The sequence below is a fragment of the Macrotis lagotis genome, chromosome 8 (assembly GCF_037893015.1).
Source record: "Macrotis lagotis isolate mMagLag1 chromosome 8, bilby.v1.9.chrom.fasta, whole genome shotgun sequence".
Lineage (NCBI taxonomy): Eukaryota > Metazoa > Chordata > Mammalia > Peramelemorphia > Peramelidae > Macrotis > Macrotis lagotis.
In genome coordinates this window covers 163,442,371-163,463,749 of record NC_133665.1, presented here as the reverse complement: position 1 = coordinate 163,463,749, position 21,379 = coordinate 163,442,371, and the positions used below count along the sequence as shown (strand labels likewise).

At 38.2% G+C, this 21,379-nt stretch overlaps 1 protein-coding gene across 6 annotated transcripts in view; it reads right to left on the bottom strand.

Moving 5' to 3' along the window:
• FRMD4B (FERM domain containing 4B) overlaps positions 1-21,379 on the bottom strand; it is a 349,156-nt gene that overhangs the window by 137,448 nt on the left and 190,329 nt on the right. For all 6 annotated transcript variants that reach the window (XM_074198763.1, XM_074198761.1, XM_074198757.1 and 3 more), the window contains 3 exons: positions 19,606-19,671; positions 14,141-14,235; positions 1,823-1,915 (listed from right to left, as the gene is read on the bottom strand). In XM_074198763.1, the coding sequence (XP_074054864.1) occupies positions 1,823-1,915; positions 14,141-14,235; positions 19,606-19,671 (254 nt within the window). The remainder of the gene's footprint in view (positions 1-1,822; positions 1,916-14,140; positions 14,236-19,605; positions 19,672-21,379) is intronic.

Here is a 21,379-nt window from a genome sequence, read left to right as displayed (position 1 = left end):
TTTAGTAAATCTTCCTTAAAAGTAGATCTTCTTTTCTTGAAATTAGGATTATCCCCATCTTAATCAATCAATAAACATGGAAGAAGCACCTACATGACGATCCTGTGCCTCTCAGTATCCATGACGAACTAATTGATTCGTATACCATCTCATTCTTTTGTTTTCTACTGGTCTTTCCCTCTCTATGCTCTTATTCACAATACTTAGTGTTGCAGAACAAAGAATTTCCATATTGTCCTACCACCTGTCACTTTTTTCTTTGGAATTTGATATTCTTCACATCCTAGTTTCCCTTGGGAAGATTATTCTGTATCAGATTTGTTTGTTTCTAGGCTCTATGTTATCCAAAATCCTTTGATCCAATTTTATTTGCCATTTAAGCTGATGCTTCAAATGGCGTAAAGATGAAATATTTTCTACAGGATCAATAACATTATTATTCAGAAAAAGAACAAGATTTTCAGCCTCCTTCAAATGATAAGAAATCCAACAACAGGACCGGGTGAAAAACAGATGACAAATTTATATATGTATATATACATATATATATATATATCCCATATTTTTTCGACCTGTAATCAGCATTAAGTATTTTTCCTTTTCTTTCAATTCATTTATTTTCTTCCCCTCACCTTCCACTAGGAAAAATAAAAACTCTTACAGCAAATATACACAGTCAAATAAAACACATATCCACACTGCCTTGTCACGCTTCACACTCTGCACCCTGACTCCATTGCCTCTCTATTATCAGTTCTCTGCAATGATGGTTATTGATCAGTTCAATCTTTTAAAACTGTTTCTCTCTGAATGACCACTAGGTGGCTCCATAGTGCACAGAGTGCTGGGTCTGGAGCAGGGTAGACAAGTTCAAATATAACCCCAGACATATCCTAGCCTTGTCACTTTGGGCAAGTCATTTAATTTATTGACTTCAATTTCCTCACCTGTAAAACGGGGACAATAACAACATCTACCTCGTAAAGTTAGAGAAAATTAAATGAGATAAATAATTGTAAAAATTATTATAAAAATTATTGCTAAAAATTATAAAAAATAGTGGCTTAGAGGCTACTATGTGAATGCTTGGTTCCCATATTTCCTGACCTTCCAAGATCATAAGTTGCAGAAAGGTTCCTTAGAAGGTTGGTGGAAGATATTCCTATGCTTATGAGATCACAGGTCCCTGACCCATTGGTATACCATTTCTTCTCTTTTGAATTTTGCAAGGCAGTGGGATTAAGTGACTTGCCCAAGGTCACACAGCCAGGAAATATTAAGTGTATGAGGTCAGATTTGAACTCAGGGTCTCCTGACTCCAAGGCAGGGGCTTTATCCACTGTGCCACCTCGCTGCCCCATTTCTACTAGGTTTCTGCTCTGATATTGCCTCATGAAACAGGCGCTCTTGGGTTTGAAGACCATGATAATGGGGCTGATCCTACCAAGTTTTCAAGGCTTTGGGTGTGTCTAAAGACCAGGCTAGCTAAGCCAAGTTTGAAAGCATGCTCACCAAAGGGTCATCAGAGTGGTAAAAGCTTAGGCATAGTATTTAGAAGGATGGGATCTAATGGAGAGGACTTACTTGCTGAGTAGGATAGACTTTGAACTATCATCGAAAGATGGACAAAAATAATTCTACATAATTCTACATGATGTTTAGCTTAACATAGCCCTCCAGGACAAGGTATTATGAAGTATCATTCTCTCTGTTATAATTTCTTGCAATAATACTGCTGTTTATGCTGTCTGTAATGACCTATAACAAAGAAACCTTTTACTTTAGAGATTAAACCATAAAAGGTAAGGCTATGGCTACTCACCTCACAGCAAAGTACAAAGTGGCTGGGCCTGGTTTCTTGGGCAAATCGTGGTCAAGAACTCGGTGGTCCAGTTGCAGCCAGATGCTCTGACCTCTGTGGGGAAAAAAATTATAGATCTGATTAAAAACACAGAAAGCCTGGTAAAACCAGTATCAGCTTTCCCTCTTCACCGTTTTGCTATTTAGGTCAAACTGTTTTGTCATTTTAGTTTAAAAAATTGCTAGTTAAATCCAGTCTCAGACACTTAATAATTACCTAGCTGTGTGGCCTTGGGCAAGCCACTTAGCCCCATTTGCCTTGCAAAAACCTAAAAAAAAAATGACTAGTTTTATCAGATAAATTTGATCAATGTTTATTTGTGTCATTTCAGTTGTGTCCAAATCTTTATGATCCCTTTTTGGATCATGGCAAAAATTACTCCAGTAGTTTGCCATTTCCTTTTTCTGCTCATTTTCCAGGTGAGGAAAATGGGGCAAAAGCGTTAAGTGACTTGGCCAGTCACACAGATAGTACATGACTGAAGACAGATTTGAACCTGTTCTTTTTTTTTTTAGGTTTTTTTTTTTTTGGCAAGGCAACTGGGGTTAAGTGGCTTGCCCAAGGCCACACAGCTAGGTAATTATTAAGTGTCTGAGACCAGATTTGAACCCAGGTACTCCTGACTCCAGGGCTGGCGCTTTTTCCACTATACCACCTAGCCGTCCCTTGAACCTGCTGTTCTTGATGCTAGGTCCTATATGCTTGCTTCTATACCACTTGGCTGCACTTTTTTGAGTTTAGTAGGAAGTGATAATGGCATCCATTAAAATGAAGAAATGAGACATTCTAGAGGTTTAAGAAGAGAAAATTTTAAAAATAGAGTCCATTTCATAGAGGTGCATTTCTATGAGTATGGTTGAGAAATGATGAAGCTTTTATTTAATTATGAAATATTAATTTATTCAGGAACTTGGGGATCTTAGCAGTAATTTAGTTCAAACCTGGATTGTAAACTGACTTGGCTATGTAACATGAAGCAGCAAAACTAGATTTCAAACTCATGTTTTCTGACTTCTTTTCACTAAGTACACAGTATTGCCTCTTAATGTTCTGGAGCTAAAGATCATTCAGTCCAGTTCTCTAAAAAGAAGACAATAGCTCCAAAGAAACTTCTTCAAACCCTAAAAAATGGAAAACTGGTAAAGGAAAGGTACCTTAGGTAGCATCATTTCCTCAAGGAGTGTAAATGATATAAATAAATCACCCCAATAGTAAGGTCAAACCAGGTTAAAAGTTGTATCATTAAAAAAAATCAATTTCCTTGCCAAGTGAAGTGATATAGGAGTCAAGGGCAACACTAGTTTAGAATAAAAAGTCAATTGCCAAGTGTCATAGAGTTTATTATGTAAGCAAAATAGTCTCTCAAGAGATAGATCATTCCAAGAATATTTATCAATGAAAATGGAGAGACAACAGTAAAAAAAAAGGGACTGATACGTTAGCTTTTCAGTGACAAATTATTATCATAACTGAACTCAACACTTCCATCCCAATGTATTGGATGAGGAAGAGGAAATGGTAATAAAGACGATAAGGACAGTTGGACCAAATTAAATACACAAAGAAGAAATCTTTGCCAGGAGCAGCAACACATTTATAATCATTGAACGGTGAATCTTTAAAACAGCTCAAAGAGGGGGAAGATATCACATTACAGCAAAAAGTCACAGATGGTATTAACATCAAGATGGTGAATGACAAGACACCAATAACTACAAGCTCATATGCTTCCTTTCTCATCGCTCTAAAATCTTTCTTAAGATGATTTTCACAGGATTGAAGGGTATTCTGATGAAAAAATTATGGAAAGGGAATAGACAATATTTCTTAACAATATTCACTATGGTGGACCATCTCTTCATCATCATACAATTGACCAAAAAGTATATATAATACAAGATGTCTATGTTTATTATCTGTTGATTATATGAAAAATTTGAAATTTTAAGTCACATTAATTTCCCAAATATAATGTCTACCAGAGTTTTCCCTTGTAATAAAAAGGCAAGTTTGATCATTATGGTTATACAGCTATAAAGTATTATTTTTAAAGTATTTGCAAAGAATCTCATGAAAATGGAGCATCATTCATCCTATTTCATGTCCAACTGACTGGAGGGAAAGTTTACAGACTTTTTGGTAATTCAAAAAGTTTTTAAGTTTTGGTCTATCCTGACAAAAATACTTAGAAGCCCTCCCTGGCTCATTTCCAGAGATGTACCCTTTGGAATAGGTTTCTTTAATTTTAGCAATATGAGATCTGCCAAAGCAGCAAGGGACCAGAAAAGGCCACTGATAACTCAGAAAGACAGAAAGAGGAGGAGCTAGAAACCTTACATTTGTAGGAAATGAGGGTGATAAGTGGTTTGGCCAGTGATCTAATCTGTTTCCTCAGTTTCTTTGGCCTATAGGATTGATGGCTGACTAAACCGGTTTCAAATATTTAAGGGTCGGCTTTTATTCAAATTATAGGGCCTTTGGAATCCAGAACAAAGTGACCACAAAGCTTGGGAAAGAACTAAGGTAAACCCTGCTATTTGATGGGAGGAGGAGACTAAGGAAGGCTAGTGCTTCTAGCTAAGTAGAGCTTTGACTGCCCTCTACAGGAGCCAAGCTGACACTACATGCAGGGAAGAACTTGGGGATATAGGGAGATTTTACCTTGGGAAGAGGCAGGAAAAAAATCATTGACTCCTTAAGAGTTCCCAGAAGCAGATTTTTTTTTATTGATTTCATCAATCATGATGGTCATTTTTTTTTTTTTTAGTTTTTGCAAGGCAATGGGGTTAAGTGACTTGCCCAAGGCCACACAGCTAGGTCGGATTTGAACCCAGGTACTCCTGACTCCAGGGCCGGTGTGCTATCCACTGTGCAACCTAGTCACCCCTTATGATGGTCATTTTTGATGAAGGCCATGATGATCATTTTTATTTTTATAATTGTGATTTCTTATATTCCCACAACCAGCCTTGGTGAGGCAAGCACTACCCCTGGTTAAATTGCCTAATCAATTTTAGTAAGTATTTTCTCTTGGCATTTTTTCCTCCATCAAACAACTGAGCCTTAGTTCTCTCAGGCCACTACTTTCCAGAACAGATGACACAACAGACAGTTACAGTTGTTATTTTATTTTTAGGCCAGAAAAACTAAACTTATGGCACAGTGGGTACTAGTTAATGAAAATGGTTTGCTCTTGGTTCTATAGCTCAAGCCTGGAAATGATTGAGTCTCAGTTTCTTCATCTGTCAAACGTGGAAGGCTGAAATAGACACTGGACTCTTTTTTTTTTTACAACTGTTTCCTGATTGGGTCTCCTTCCCCAAGGTTCCCATCTTCTCCCCTATTTCCCATATGATCTTTCACTTATTCCACAAATCTGCCCAATTACCTGCCTCTTTGATATTCATAAAACCTCTGGTTTATATCCCTTCCCCTATGCATTCAGCCTGGGCTCCCATCTCCCTCAGGGCTCTTTCCACTCCAATCTATTCTCTACTCTGCAGTCAAAATTATTTTTCCTAAAATCAGCGATAGGGCTGATCATATCACTCCTATACTCATTAACTCCAGTGGCTCCCTATTACCTCTAGGGTCAAATAAAAATTCTTCTGTTTGGCATTAAAATCTTTAGAAACTGACTTGAATCTTTTTTTTCCAGACTCATTAAATTTCATATGGTGTATTGTCCAGTCAATTGTCCAGTTTTTCAGACAGGACATTCTTCTTCCTTGTCTGTGCTCTGTCTCCCAAGCCTGGAATACAAGACACTGCCTCCTCACAGCTACTCTAGTTTTTGTGAATGCTCGGATCAAATCTCACCTCCTACAAGAGGTCTTTCTGTATTCTCTCAGTTGCTAGCACTTTCCTGATTAGCTTATTTATTTGGTATCTCTATATGTCTATGGCAATGACCATGTTGTTTCACCCCACAGAATAGAACTATCTGAGGGTAGTCAATATTTCCTTTATCTGTTTTGCAACATCTTTCTCTTTTTTGTTCAGCAGATTCAGGGTGCTTCATATATCTAATAGGCACTTAATAAATGTTCATTGATTGACCAGTCCTATGATCTTACTTATGTAATAATAATAATAATAATAATAACAATAAATAGCATTTACATAGTGCTTTAAGATTTATGCAGAGCTAGGGGCGGCTAGGTGGCACAGTGAATAGAGCACCAGCCCTGGAGTCAGGAGTATCTGAGTTCAAATCCAGTCTCAGACACTTAATAATTACCTAACTGTATGGTCTTGGGCAAGCCATTTAACCCCATAGCCCTGGAAAAAAAACAAAAACCTAAAAAAAAAAGATTTATGCAGAACTTTATCTCATTGGATCCTCACAACCACCCTAGAAAGGCAGATCCTTTTCTCCGCCTCATTTTTTAGATGAGGTTAAGGGACTCAGCCAATTAGTAAGTATTTGTGGCAGGGTTTGAACTTCTGATTCCAGGATTAAGACTCTATCTCCTACACCATCTAGCTACTTAAATGATTAGCAGGTTGTGACCTACAGATCTATGTTGGTGAAGGGATTTCCCACACTGGAAGTACTCTCATGCTTCTGAAATCACAGCTCCTTCCTGCATTTCCAGCCCTGATCAATAGAACCAAGAGCAAACCATTTTCATTAACTAGTACCCACTATGCCATAAGTTTAGTTTTTGTGGCCTAAAAATAAAACAACTGTAACTGATGTGTCATCTGTTCTGGAAAGTAGCGGTCTGAGAGAAATAAGGCTCAGCTGTTTGATGGAGAAAAAAATGCCGAGAGAGAATACTTACTAAAAATATTTATAAGCCCTTATAAAGTACTAGGCTGGTGACCAAAACATTCCAGGGAGACACCCTTGGAAAGAAGCAATTTTCCAGGCAGAGACTCCAGAAAGGTAGAACTGCCAATCATAAAAATCAACTCCTTCTGGAAATAAACAGCAGCAAGGGATAGAGGATATCTTCACAACAAGGAACCAATTTTGGGGAGACCTTTACCTTCATCTGATCATGTAGGAAAGAATCATCATCATCATCATCATCATCATCATCATCATCATCATTTGTATTGAAAGAAGTGTTCTGTTCTCAAAGACTTTTGGCTAAAAATATTCTGGAAATGATTGTGGATTCAAGGAGAATTGTAGCCAGACTCAAGTTTTGTTATGTTAAGGAGGGTATTGTGGGAGGTTATACTGTCTATGTGGAATTTTTCCCTGTCAACCAGTTTTAGAAAGAAATTCCATGATGCACAGGAAGAAAAGAAGCATCCATTTTATTTAAAGAATTTAATTATATTTTTCCTTTTCTTTTTGAAGAGGTCTTGAAGTCAGAATAATGTGTATTATATATGGATATAATATACACATAATATAATGAAGTATAATGTATATATACAGAATATCTAAGTTCACTTGTCACTGGATTAAACAGTCTCTGTCTCCAGTCTTCTCATCTTCCAATCTATCTTCCATGTCACATATAGTCGAAACTCAGTTGAAGACAGTTTTCATTCCTTTGCTCAAAAATATTCCCTGGCTTTTGGTTTCCTACTATTACTCCTTTGCTTTGCTCTCAAAGCTGTCCAAATAAATAGTTTCTCTCCATTCAATTTTTCCCCCACCTTCCCTCTCTCACCCCAGCTCATTTAAGTAAATTTATTTCTCAGAGATCATGGCGACTTGAGAGAGCTGGGAAGGATTTTTGAAGTCGTTGAGACCAGTTCTCTCATTTAACCCCCCCCCCCAACATAGATCCTGTACTCCTCACTGTCCCCCAAACACTGTGTTCATTTTATGTTTCTGTGTCTCTAAGTCATATTGTCTATTTTTCTTGCCCTGAATCCAGCTTCTTCTTTTTCCTTGACGTGTCATCCTTGATCACTTCAGCCCTCCTTGTTCACCCTCCCCTCTGATCTCCTCATCTAAGCCACTCAAAATATCACTAAAGAATATACTGTTTGGGGGTGGCTAGGTGGTGCAGTGTATAGAGCACCAGCCCTGGAGTCAGGAGGACCTGAGTTCAAATGTGATCTCAGACATTCATCATTTACCTAGCAGGTCACATTTACCTTGGGCAGGTCACAACCCCATTTTCTTGCCAAAAAAATAAAAGGAATATACTGGTTTGAATTGCTCACTATTATCTTTAAAAAAATATTTTTTTAGGTTTTTTTTGGCAAGGCAAATGGAGTTAAGTGGCTTGCCCAAGGCCACACTGCTAGGTAATTATTAAGTATCTGAGGCTGGATTTGGACTCAGGTCCTCCTGACTCCAGGGTGCTCTATCCATTGTGCCACCTAGCTGCCCCTGCTCACCATTATCTTTATGACTGTTTACCACTGGATAAACTTCCAAACTCCTCTGGGTAGCTTTCAACGTCCTGCAAATAGCTATCCTTGTTGTTTGGCCATTTTCTGTGATGTCTGACTTTCTTTGACCCCACTCGGGGTTTTCTTAGCAGAAATACTGGTTTGTCATTTCCTTCTCCAGCTTATTTTCTAGATGAGGAATTGAGGCAAACAAGGTTTAGTCACTTGCCCAGGGTCACCGTGCTAGTTTCTGAACTTAGAATGATGATTCTTCCTGATTCCAGGCCTAGCACTCTATCCATTGTGGTACCTAGCCAACAGGTTTAAGCATCTATGGTCACACAGCCAGTAAATATCTGAGCTTGGTTCTGAACTCGGGTTTTCCGGACTCCAGGTCTGACACTCTATCAACTGCTCCACCTAGATGACCCAATATCTGATCTCCCCTTCTCCAAGTTTTCCACCTTGTTGCCCCAAATCAGATTAATTGTGAGCAATGATCTTTAGAATATAGCATATAGTATATTGTATTTACTCTATAGTTTATAGTATATAGTTTATAGAATGCCACAAGAGCAGGTCATTCTAGTGGTCCCTGATGCAGAGGAAAAAGTGTGGCAGGATTTATTTTTTAAAAACTTTTATCCACTATTAGAGATGGACTACCAGATAAGAAGAAGAAATGTCTCAAAGACTAAGCCAGTATAGAGTGGTATCCAGGGTTGGACTGGGTTCACAATAATTGGAAACTTTAAGGGGAAAGCTTCAACACCAAGATATAGTTATAGCTGCAGATTCAGGAATTGAAAATTCCGGGCGGGTAGTACACAAGTTTGCTTTTTGCTCATTCTTTTGGACTAGGTGTGTGATTTCATTAGATTTGAGAATTCTGTTAAGCAAATTCCTACTCTCTCAAGTCAATGTGCTTTAAAGGTGGATTTGAACCCAGGCCTTCCTATTCCAAATCCAGTTTTCTATATTTATTGTTCACATTGTCTCTCCATTGACAAGTCAACAAGGGGGAAATCCAGAGAGAAGAGAAGTTGATGGTGAGTTGAATGATCAAAGCCAGCTCAGAAAGTTGAGACCAAGGTCAAATGACAGGAGTCAAAAGAGGACATAGGGTCCAAATGAATTAAAAAAAAAATCAATCAGGGTGGCCAGGTGGTGCAGTGGATACAGCACCAGCCTTGGAGTCAGGAGTACCTGAGTTAAAATCTGGCCTCAGACACTTAATAATTACCTAACCATGTGGCCTTGGGCAAGCCACTTAACTCCATTGCCTTGAAAAATCTAAAAAAAAAAAATCAATCCACATTCATAACAAATTTTAGGGTCATAATGTCATGGTGACAGAAATGAGGATGCTTAACCTAAAGAAGAGGGGATATAATATTTGAAAGACTGTTATGGTCATGAATTGTTTGATTCCAAAGGCAAAAGTCAAGAGTTGCTTCCAAGAGCAAAATGGAGGCTTGAGGTCTACCTGTGTTGGCTATTCCAAAGTGGAATGGTTTGCCTTGGGAGCCTATGGCTATCCCCTCACTGGAGGTCTTCCAGTAGGAACTGAAGGACCACTTGTCAGGTATGTCTTAAAAGGGATGCTTTAGAGAAGGATAGACTGAACTAGATGGCCACCAAGGCTTTTTCCAATCCTAAAAATTCTGTGATTCTGAGAAAGAAATAAAATAACTTGTCTATTATCCTACAGAGAGCTAGTAACTGTCAGACTTATGACTTGAACCCAGAAGATTCTCATCTTCTGGATCCAAGGCTGATTCTTCCTTTTCCAGCCTGTGGCCTTTACAAATTAGCCTATTCTGACAGCATTTCTATGTGAAACTTGGAGGAAGGGAAAAAAACCCCACCAGTCTTGAAATAGAACACATCTGCCTGTCTTTTCATAGCCATCTATTTTCATCTGTGCCCATAATGGAAGCATCACATTTGGAAGTAATCATGTCCCAGGTACTGCGTTAGATGGCAATTAAGGCACAACTGGGAAAAGTGACTAAAACAAATATGGAACAAAGAAATCTTGGTTGGAGGCAAGTACTTTGTATATACTTGTATTTATTCACTTTACACTTATTCTGTATGTCTTTATATAAGTAGTTCTTGCCTCAGTCATTAGGAAAGGAGAAAAGTGGGTCAAATTGCTTTTGAAAAAATACTGTGTCATGGGGCAGCTAGGTGGCACGGTGAATATAGCACTGTCCTGGAATCAAGAGGACCAGAGTTCAAATCTGACCTCAGACACTTAATAGTTACCTAGCTGTGTGACCTTGGGCAAGCCACTTAACCCCATTTGCCTTGCAAAAACCTAAAAAAGAAAAATACTGTGTCACTTTCAGAGATTCTAAATTGTTTGCGGTTACAAAGACCTATCCCTTAATATCAAAATTCTCCTGGAGTATTATATGGTTATAGCTCATAGATAGCTTTATGTGATTATGGATCATGGAACCACATGGGTGGCTTAACAGGATTAGTGTTGGACTTTGAGACAGGAAGATCTGAGTTCAAATCCTGTCTCAGACACTTACTGTGTGTGACCCTGGGCAAGTCCCTTAATATCTCTCAGTCTCCAGATTCCTGCTATGTAAAAAGGAGGGACTGGATATGAAGGCCTCCAAGGTCATTGATACATTTAAGTCTATGATCCTATGACATGATTCCAGAATAACTAAAATGACAAGACACATGGTAGAGAGCATATTTCCAAAGATAACTTGTACTTGAACAGACCAATAAATACATAGCTGGAAAGAGAGCAAGTCACTGATGTAAGATACCTAAGAAGAGAGAATAGACGGATGACCTGGATGCTACACTGAAACCCATGAAATATCAAAAAAATGTTGGATGAATCATCTATAAAAATTTTATGGAACTTTAGAAAATAGATTGAAAAGAATCCCAAAGGATGGAGAGGTTCTGATTTATCCTTAAATACAAAAGTAAATACAATACAAAATACAAAAAACAATCTACAGCACCAAGATGATGCTAATTTTGTGGCAAAGATAGAGAGACATGCACTACACATGAATACTATTAGAAGGATTTAGAACTGATTGAATATCTAGATCCATAATACAATCAGTTCAATGTGAACTTGGCAGGAGATTCCATTCAAATGTCCTAAAAGCACTTAGCCTTTATTATTTAACATTTTCATCATCTGCTTAGATAAAAAGAGAGAAGGCATGTTTATCAAATTTTCACAATTGATCCAGTGCTAGAAGAGATGGCCAACTATGCGACATAAAGAACTAGAAAGTTCCTGACAGGCTTCAGTTTTTGGTTGAAGCTAACAAGACGCAGTAGGGATGAATGGAGAGTCTAACAATTTTCTTTAAAAAAATGAACTTCCCAAGCATCAGATGAAGGGGCATGGTTAGACAAATAGCTTTCTGGAAAAGATCTGGGAGATTTAGTAAACTCTAAACTCAAAATGGGTGTGATGTGACATCAAAAAATGCTATTGTAATGTTGATCTGACTCAAGAGAGTCGACTGTCTCTCTGTACTCTGTTCTGATCATATTTATTGTATCTGTTTAATCTGGGGTGATACAAGTTGATAAATTAGAAAGTGTCCAGAGGAGGGCAATCAGGTTGGGGAGTCTAAATCATATGAGGATCAGTCAAAGGATCTGAATGGGAATGGTTAACCTAGAGACAAGAACACTCATAGGGGACATGATATCAAGAGCTATGTATCTGAAAGTTATCATGTAGAAAAAAGATAAAATTTGATCTGTTTCAGAGGAAAGCACTGTAGTCAATGCCACAAGGAGGCAAATTGAAGCTTGATGTCAAGAAAAAATTTTTTTTTTTTTTAACAATTGTAGATGTCCCAATGTAGAATTGGTTAGTAATGGAATCTCTGTCATTGAAAGTCTCAAAGCAATTGTTGGATGGCAACATATTGCTATATTATAATGGGAATTCTCTTTCAAGGACTGGGTTGGCCTAAATGACTGTTTATTGGTTCTTCTAGTTCTGAAATTCTTGGATTCTGGGAAATTTGTTCTATCAAAAAGTCAGAGCTCTGGGACCTCAGTCCCCTAAAGCTGTTATTTGTGCTCCCCTTTCTCTTGGAGCGAGGGACTCAAAGACAGTGACTGGCAAGGATTTTGCGGCAATTCCTTGTCTGATTTTCACAGGAACTAAGATTTGCTTTTTGACAATTCATATTGTAAAGTTTGAGATTGCAAGGGTTGAGATCAGGTTTTATATAGATTCTACATTAGCTACTTCATCAATTATGATCCTAAGGATGTAGACATCCCTCTAAAATTTTTGAAAATGGATTAATTAGCTGAATATTGGGATAAGGGAATAATGGGGAACTTTGAATATGGCCCTTTTATTGGGATTGGGGGTGGGGAACTGTCCAGGATACCCTCCAGATTCTGAGATTTGGTATTTTATGTTTTGAAAATTTACCATGGGATGGCTAGGTGGTACAGTGGATAGAGCACTGGCCCTGGAGTCAGGAGTCCCTGAGTTCAAATCTGGCCTCAGACACTTAATAATTACCCAGCTCTGTGGCCTTGGGTAGGTCACTTAACCCCATTTGCCTTGCAAAAAAACTTAAAAAAAAAAAGAAAAAAAGAAAATTTACCATGTCCCTGGACAGAATATCATGGCTTCTATCATATCCCTTTCTTTGATTTAATTTTAATTTTTTTTTTTTAGTTTTTGCAAGGCAATGGAGTTAAATGACTTGCCCAAGTTCACACAGCAAGGCAATTTACATCCTGGAAGTTGAGACTTCTGCTCTGCTGCCATCAGGCCATGAACTTAGGGTAGCTCTTCTTGGGAAAATGAGACTATTTCTAACTAGGGGATGTTAGTAAACAGAAACTATAAGGTATTCAAGATAGATTCCTATCAACAGAAAACAAAATAATGAAACAAAGAAAACTAAAGGTTGAGAAATTATAAAATTCAAAAACTGGCCCCAAAGCATCCTTTTTTGATGATGGGGGGATTCACAGGTATAGAACAGTGAAGATTTCAGACTTTTCAATGTGTCTATTGCTTTTTTAGACTGTTTTTCTTTTCTTTTTTATTATGTGTAGCACTCTGGTAAAGGATAGGAAGAATGATATGGAGGGGGTGTGAAAACAAAAAAGATGAAGATAAAAATTGATTTTTAAAAAGACAGCACCCAAAACTATGATTTGGTATAATCCAAAGGATGAAGTGAACGTTGAAAAGGAAGAGTTTTGTAGCAAAAAAGTTAGAAGCTGTCCAAGAAGTATTCCTAAACACTCTGGAATTTCACTATGTGGGGGATCTTTTAGAACCAATTGCTGAATGAAAAGGGGGAATTCTGTACTGGAACTTGAGAATGTCTACTGAGCATACAAATTACATTATTTTTTTTCAAAAGAAATAAGTTTTAAAACATTTAGGGGTTTTTTTTTGCAAGGCAAATAGGGCTAAGTGACTTAACTAAGGTCACACAGCTGTCATTATGTGTCTGAGGTCGGATTTGAACTCAGGTCCTCCTGAATCCAGTGCCGGTGCTCTATCCACTATACCACCTAGCGTTCCCTACACTTGGTTTTAAATGTTCATGCTATCTTTGCTTTAATTCAGCAACATTAAAGTTATAATACAAACCTATAAAATATAAAACTTATATTTACCTCTTTGGTGTATATGCTGAATGAATTGCTCTTCCTATTCTTACAGAGATGTATATAGATTATAGAAGACAGCTATAAATTCCTTTCCAAAAACTCTTTTAAAATGTACACCAGGCTCCTATAATCAGATCTCAATCAGCCAACTCCCTCCCCTTGCAATTGGCAGAATGAAACCTCCCCTTGCTATATATAGTAGATACTCTATGTTCTCAGCCTCAGGTTGAACATATTTGCCTGTTTCTCACAAATAGTAGCATGTTCATATAGCAGGGAAAAGGGAAAGAAATATTAAACAGCAAATTTACTTACGTGTCATCTATAAATGTTATTCCAAAATATTCCTTTTCCTTGAGGTTGAAATGGGATGCCACAAGGTCCAGCAATTCTCTTGACAAAAGTTTGGGCTGTCAAAATAAGGATCTTATTAGTAAGAAAGCAGTTTTTTTCCAACTATAATCTCTCCAACACAAATAATTTAAATAATATGGTATTATTATTATTATTATTATTGCTATTATTTTACCATTAAACTAATCCTCATATCTACTAGTTCCTTGGGGTGAATCTACTTACATCTTTCTCCACAAGAAATTGAGACCAATGGGGTATTTATAGGGATAAACTGATGGAGTCTTGAGAAATCACTCATTTTTATATAATATTCCTTACAACTGACCCTAAGCAAGTCAATCTCTCACCACTCTGGGCAACTTTTAAGATAGAGGTTCTTAATCTCTTAACCCCCTCCCTGCCCCCCAGGTTGAGAACCTCTGATTCTATGACTCTAAATTTCCAAGCTGTGCTGGTAGATGGAATTTCCCCATCTGGGAGTTCCCCAAAGCCATGAAACCCCCATCCCTGCTCTACCATACTTGCTATAATACACTTCAAATTCAATCCACTAAATTAGTGTTTAGCAACAAGATTATGTTTTTGTGTCTTAATTAATAACACCAAAGCTTCACACTTGTCTGGCACTATATAATTTTCAAAGTGCTTTCATAACAATTATTTCCAGTGATCGATTAAACAGTCCGCCATACCTCCCAGAGTGCTACAATGAGGGTGGCATTGATGTCTTTAATATCCTTTTGGGATTTCTGATCATTGGCATCATGGAGGAAGGAATGTTAAAATAGAAGAGACAGTGGTTAGATACTGAGTCAGTACTTGGGCTTCATGAATGATGATGATGATGATGATGATGATGATGATGATGATGATGATAATTGGGATTTATTTGGGGCTTTATATTAGAAATCGTTTTACAAATATTATTTCACTTTATCTTCATAACAGCCCAGGGAGGTAGGTGCTATTATTATTCATTTTACAGATAAGGAAGACTAACCAAGGGTGACATAGCTGGGAAGTGTCTGAGGCTGAATTTGAACTTGGGACCTCCTGACTCCACATCTACAATTCTATCCATTGTAGTAAATAGAACTAGAGAAGTGATCCTTCCTGTGTACTCCAGATGACATTGAATATTGTGCTCTTTTCCGGTTGCTATGTTTCTTAAGGGAGAATTAGTGACTGGAGAATGTACAGTTAGACTAGAACAATGAAAGGCCTTGAGGTCATGCCTTCTGAGTCCTGATAAAGGAACTGCAAATGTTTTTTTTTTTAAGGTTTTTTTTTTCCTGAACTGAAAATGTTTTGTTTGAAGAAAAGGTCTTACAGGGTAGAGGAATGAGAGTTGTCTTCAAATATCTGGAGAGTTTTCAAGTGGAAGAAGGTTTGGACTTGTTTCCCTCAGTGGGTGCAGAGGGCAGGTGTTGGTTTTATGTAAGGTACTTCCTAACAGTTAGAGTTGATTAAAAGCAGGATGGGCTCCAGTGGGAGGGAATGTGTTTCCTTTCACTTATGGAAAATCTGAATGACTCTTTCTTGGGTATTCCGTGAAAGTGAGTTCTCTTCAGGTAGAGGTTGGACTGGATCTGGGGTTCTTGATCCCGGGGATCTCCATAGGGGTCCTTGGTTAGATTTCAGAGAGGGCTATAAACTTGGGCAAAAATTATAACTTTCATTTAATTATAATTGGTTTCCTATATAATCCTCTAGTATTTTATTTAATATATTTAAAAATATTCTGAAAAAGGGTCCATAGGTTTTTTTAGACTACCAGAGGGATTCATGATCCCCAAAATATTAAGAAACCCTTGAGTAGATGGTTTCCAATTGAGATTCCATGAGATCTGTAAACCCTATGGCATTAGGTTAGATATTAATAGTTCTCTTTTTAACCAAAGAAGAAATACTCAGATAGTTTAGGTAATTTAACCATGGTCATGTAGCTAGTGTTTAGACCAAGTTCTCTGACCAGGATTTTTTCTATAACAATATGTCACACTATCTATGGTCCTTAATATTTTTAAACACTCTGTACTGAGGGATCAATTAAACCTGAAGGAATACTGAAAGGTGTCTCTGACTTTTTAACTCCCGATGGTACATTTTGGGAAGAATGAAATTTTATATAACAGGAAGAGGGCTATAAGGTTAGATTTCTGGTGGGTCCCATGAGAACTTGTGAGATAAGTGCTACATTTACATCTGTCTGCTGAATATCTCCAAATGGATATCAGGTCATCACATCATACTCAACACATCTACACTCTAAAAGTTTACCATCTTCCTTTCTATACATGCTCCTTTCCCAAATTCCCTATTTCCATGGATGGCACTTAAAGCTCAAAATTTCAGACATTTTGGACTATTCCCTTCCCTTCTACAACCGCCAACTCCTGTATATTCATCTGTTACAACGACCCAACCGAAGTCTTTATTACCTCTTAGTTGGACTACTGCATTAGCCTCTCTACTCTCTTTTTTTTGTTTTTGTTTTTTCCAAGGCAATGGGGTTAAGTGGCTTGCCCAAGGTCACACAGCTAGGTAATTATTATGTGCCTGAGGCTGCATTAGAACCCAGTTCCTCCTAACTCCAGGGTTGGTGCTCTATCCACTGTGCTACCTAGTTGCCCCTTGTTTAATACTTTTTAATGAATTTGCCTCATTATAAATTGTATTATATGTATTAATATATTGGTTCTATTTCTTCTAGAAGGCTAGAAAGCCCTTGAGGGTAGGAACTATGTCTTGTCTAAATTTTGTATTTCCTCTAGTATCAAGCATGAATATTTAGTATTTAGTAGCCATATTTCTATTATTCATTAATTCATTCCCTCTACATGTATTTATGAGGAACTAAATTTAATTAAGTCCAAAGTTTAAAGCATTGTGCTGGGGAATAAAGATCAAAGCAAGATAAGTCTCTGCCTTCAGGGGGCTTACATTATAATTTGCTAAATTGAATTCCAAGCTCTTCATTTTCTTTGAGATATTGTTTATAGCTCAGAAGATTAATTTTTAAAAATGAGCAATTCTTTTCTGGTGTCTGTTTTCTTTCCTGAAACATTGATACCCTTCCTTCCCTCCCCCAAAAGATGAATTGGATCCAAATGGTCTTGGGTCTTAGGAGCTAAAGGTCTGGCAAGTCTTGGAAAGTAAAGAAGCACAAGATTGGGGGCATAAGGGAAAAATTAGAAGATACACAACTTCAGTCCGACATTTCATTGCATTTCAGTGAAAATAGGTAAAAGATTCATGTCTCTTCACGATCCTAGCACACTAACATAGATACAAAAATGCAAATGAAAAGGTTTCACTTCCAGTTCAAAGTGCAAAACCTGAGCCAGGATGGGGCGAATTGAGGAGACTTAGTCTTGAGAAACGAAGAGAAGAGAAGAGAAGATGATCAAATGAAGAAGATATTAAGGGTTGGTGTGTTTTCATGACAAAAATGACATTTGACTTAATCTGCTTGGCTCCAGAAAGTAGAACAGGAGCAAAAGGTGGAAATTTCAAGAGACGGTTTTGGATAAATATAAGGAAACACTTTTTCACCACTATCAGAGATGTTCCAAGGCAGGTTGGAAGGAACTTCCAGGAGGTGGTACATTCACCTCACATTAGAAAGTTGCTTTGAAGGGCGGCTAGGTGGCACAGTGGATAGAGTACCAGCCCTGGTGTCAGGAGTACCTGGGTTCAAATCTGGCCTCAGACACTTAATAATTACCTAGCTGTGTGGCCTTGGGCAAGCCACTTAACTCCATTTGCCTTGCAAAAACCTAAAAAAACTAAAAAAAAAAAAGAAAGTTGCTTTGAGGTTGCTCTGAGATGTTGTATAACTCAGAAGAATTAAGCAAAGGTTGCTGGGGATCAAAGACTCGAGATGTAGAATGGGATTTAGAGGTCATCTAGACCACCCCACTCAGTTTACCAGGGAGGAAATTTAGGAATAGGGAAGTAAAGAGGGAATTCTGTTCATAGTCAATGAGCATTTATTGTTTCCATCTTACAAGTTGTGTGACCTTGGATACGTCACTTAACCTCTGCTTGCCTTAATCCACTGGAGAAGGAAATGGCAAACTACTCCAGTCTCTTTGCGAAGAAAAACCTCATGGATGATATTGGTATGCTATGGTCAGACATAACTGAGTCAGACAAGAACAAAAATGAATATAACAAACACTGATAAGCATTGGGGAAATAAAGGAAAACAACTAAATGGCCTTTGCCCTTGAGGAGTTCACATTCTAAAATATAGGCCATGATAACATGCAAATAACCACATATGTATGTATGAGATTTACAAAGAATCAGTGGAAGGAAATCTCAGAGGGGAAGGCACTGATATTAGGGTGTTCTTGGAAAGGCTTCTCACAGAAGGGGAGATTTAAACTGAGCCTTGAAGGAATAGGGAAGACCTCGGGCAAGTCACTTAACCCCATTACCTTGTAGAGATCCAGAGGGGGATCATGCCGGGCTTGGAAAATGACCAATGCAAAGATCTGGAATTAGTGTTTTGTGTTTGAGTAACAGTAAGGAGCCAAGTGTTGCTAGGATGTAGAACAGAGGTGTCAAATTTGTGCAATTAGAATTTAATTGGGACATATTCAACAAAATCAATAAAAATATAATACACTGTAGAGAATATGAATTTGTGGTTTTCTAAGTCAATATACAGCCAACAAGCTGCATTTCTATGAGTTTGACAACATCACTATTATAGAGTACATGGAGGGGAGTCAAGAATAAGTTAGGAAGGGGCAGTTTGTGAAGAGCTCTAAATGTTTAATATAAGATTTTGTATTTGATTCCGAAGGTAATAGGGAGCCACTGAAGTTTATTGAATGAGGGTAGGAGGTGGGGTAGAGTACTGTGTGTGATATAGTTAGAAATAATTTTGACCATTGAGTGAAGAACAGAAAGGAAGGGGAGATAGGTGAGGCAAGGAGAACTTAGGAGGCCATTTCAATGGTTCAGGTGTAAAGCGATGAGGGTCTGTACTAGGGTGGTGAAGCTATATGGATAGAAAGAAAGGACATATGGGGAAGATGGTGTGGAAATAGCATGACAGGAGTTGATAGGAGAGGGGATATGTAGGGTGAAGATGCGTGAGGAGTTGAAGATGAACCTGAGGTCAAAATCTTTGGGTATCTGGGAGGATGGCAATGATCTCCACAATAACAGGAAAGTTGAGAAGAGGGGAAGGCTTCCCTGGAAAGCCTCATGTTCTTTAGGGGAAGATAATCTCTGAAAAACTGAACCTCACACTCTCAGGGGTAGCAAGTCATTAAGGACTTTGCTAGCATGGTAAGATGCCTGGCCTCAGAGCAAAGGTTGATTTGAATTTCTTTACCCAAGAGCCCATTGGAACAAACCTGTAAGCTTGAATTTTAATGAAGAGAAACTGAGAAGAAGCCTCTTACCTGCACCAGCAGTTCCAGTTTCCTGTCATCAAGGAGGTGCACTTGGCAGTGTCGGCCTTCCGTCATCTGTGGAGAAAGCCAGACACGGAAGGGTCATTGGGAGTGTGGCGGGCATCAAAGGGAAGACTAGTGTTTTGATCATGAACCCATGATTTCATCCGTGTGGGGAATTATCCTAGAAGACTCCCTCTGTGAATGCTTATCAGCATCCCATTTATAATTTACCTTCTATTTTTTAATTTTATTTTTTTTATAATTTACCTTCTTAAAGATAATATAAATAAACACTTTGTGCACTTTAAAAACTATATAAATGTTGGCTTTAGATAATCAAACAAGAGGATTGGGCTCAGAAGTCTGCCCTTGTGAAGGAGCTTGCCCAGGGAAACTCACTGGTATCTGTGAGAGACAGCACTTGAACCCACATCTTCCTGACTCAAAGGAAGGCAACTAGTGGACTCACAGGGCAGAGTTGGGGGAGTCAGGAAGACTTGAGTTGGGATCCTGCCTTAGACTCTTACTAACTGGACAAGTCATTCGTCTGTCCTCAACCTCAGTCTCTTCCTTGATAAGATGGGATAATAATGCCGCCTTCTTGAAGAGTTCTTGTGAGGACCAAATAAGATAACATCTAAAGCAGCATATTAATACTTAGTATTATCCCCTGTCTTGTTGCTTCCCCCATGCCGAGGCCCATGAACATTGCAAAAGTCCCTAGCAGAGAAAACCAAAAATTATCCTCATTTACCACGGTGGTAAATACTAGACAAGGGCAGTTAGCTGGTGCAGGGGATAGACCACCTTGGAGTGGGAAGGACCTGAGTTCAAATCTGGCCTTACTAGCGGTGTAACTTAAGCAAACCACTTACATGCTCTGTGTCTCAGTTACCCCCTCTATGGTTATATTAGGATGATTATTGGGAAAATGAAACATTCTTTAACAGTTGTGACATTATCGAACATAAAAGGCTACGAGTTACCAGTGGAGATCCAGAAGGACAAATTGGACTGTATGGTTGAATTGCGTGAGTATGGATCTCTCAGGAAAAACATTAAAAATAAAAAGCATCATGATCTATAAAAAATTAGTCAGTGTGGTCCAGTGGATGGAGAGTTGGCTATTAAGATAAGAAAACCAGGTTCAAGTCTTCGTTCTGTCACACACGGAAAGTCACTTCATCTCAAAGTATCTCAGACAACTTGCCAAGACTCTAAGTTTGATGGTAGAGGGAATTTCTTCACTGGGACTCCCCCATGCTCATGTCATTATGGGGCCTTTCAAAACTAAAAAAATATCACATGCTCTCTAGGACTACTGTCCTAGTCTGGTGAGTAAGCTACTTCCTGCTCAAAAGATATCTCTAGGCATTGGTCCTTCTTTCCTCTTAAAATAGTCAATCACGCTCTTGTCACCGACAGAACATTTTATCATAGATCTATGTTTCTATGTCCGAGCAAAGCAATCTGTTTTTAAAGATAGAGTTTACCATATGATGCAAACATGTTTGTTTTTTAGACAACCACACAGCAGCCAATGATAATACTAGCTGGCATTTAGTACTTTAGATAAATTACTTCATTTTTATCTCACAGCATCCCTGTGAAGTAGTTGCAATTAAAAACCTTCAGTTTAGAGATGAGGAAATAGGCTAAGAGAAATTCATGACTTGCTCGGAGATTCAAACTCATGTCTTCCTGACCCTGAATCCACCTTCTGGAGTGTAACCCGATTATAGTCTAATGTGGCAAGAGGGTCTGAGAAGGGCAGTGTGGA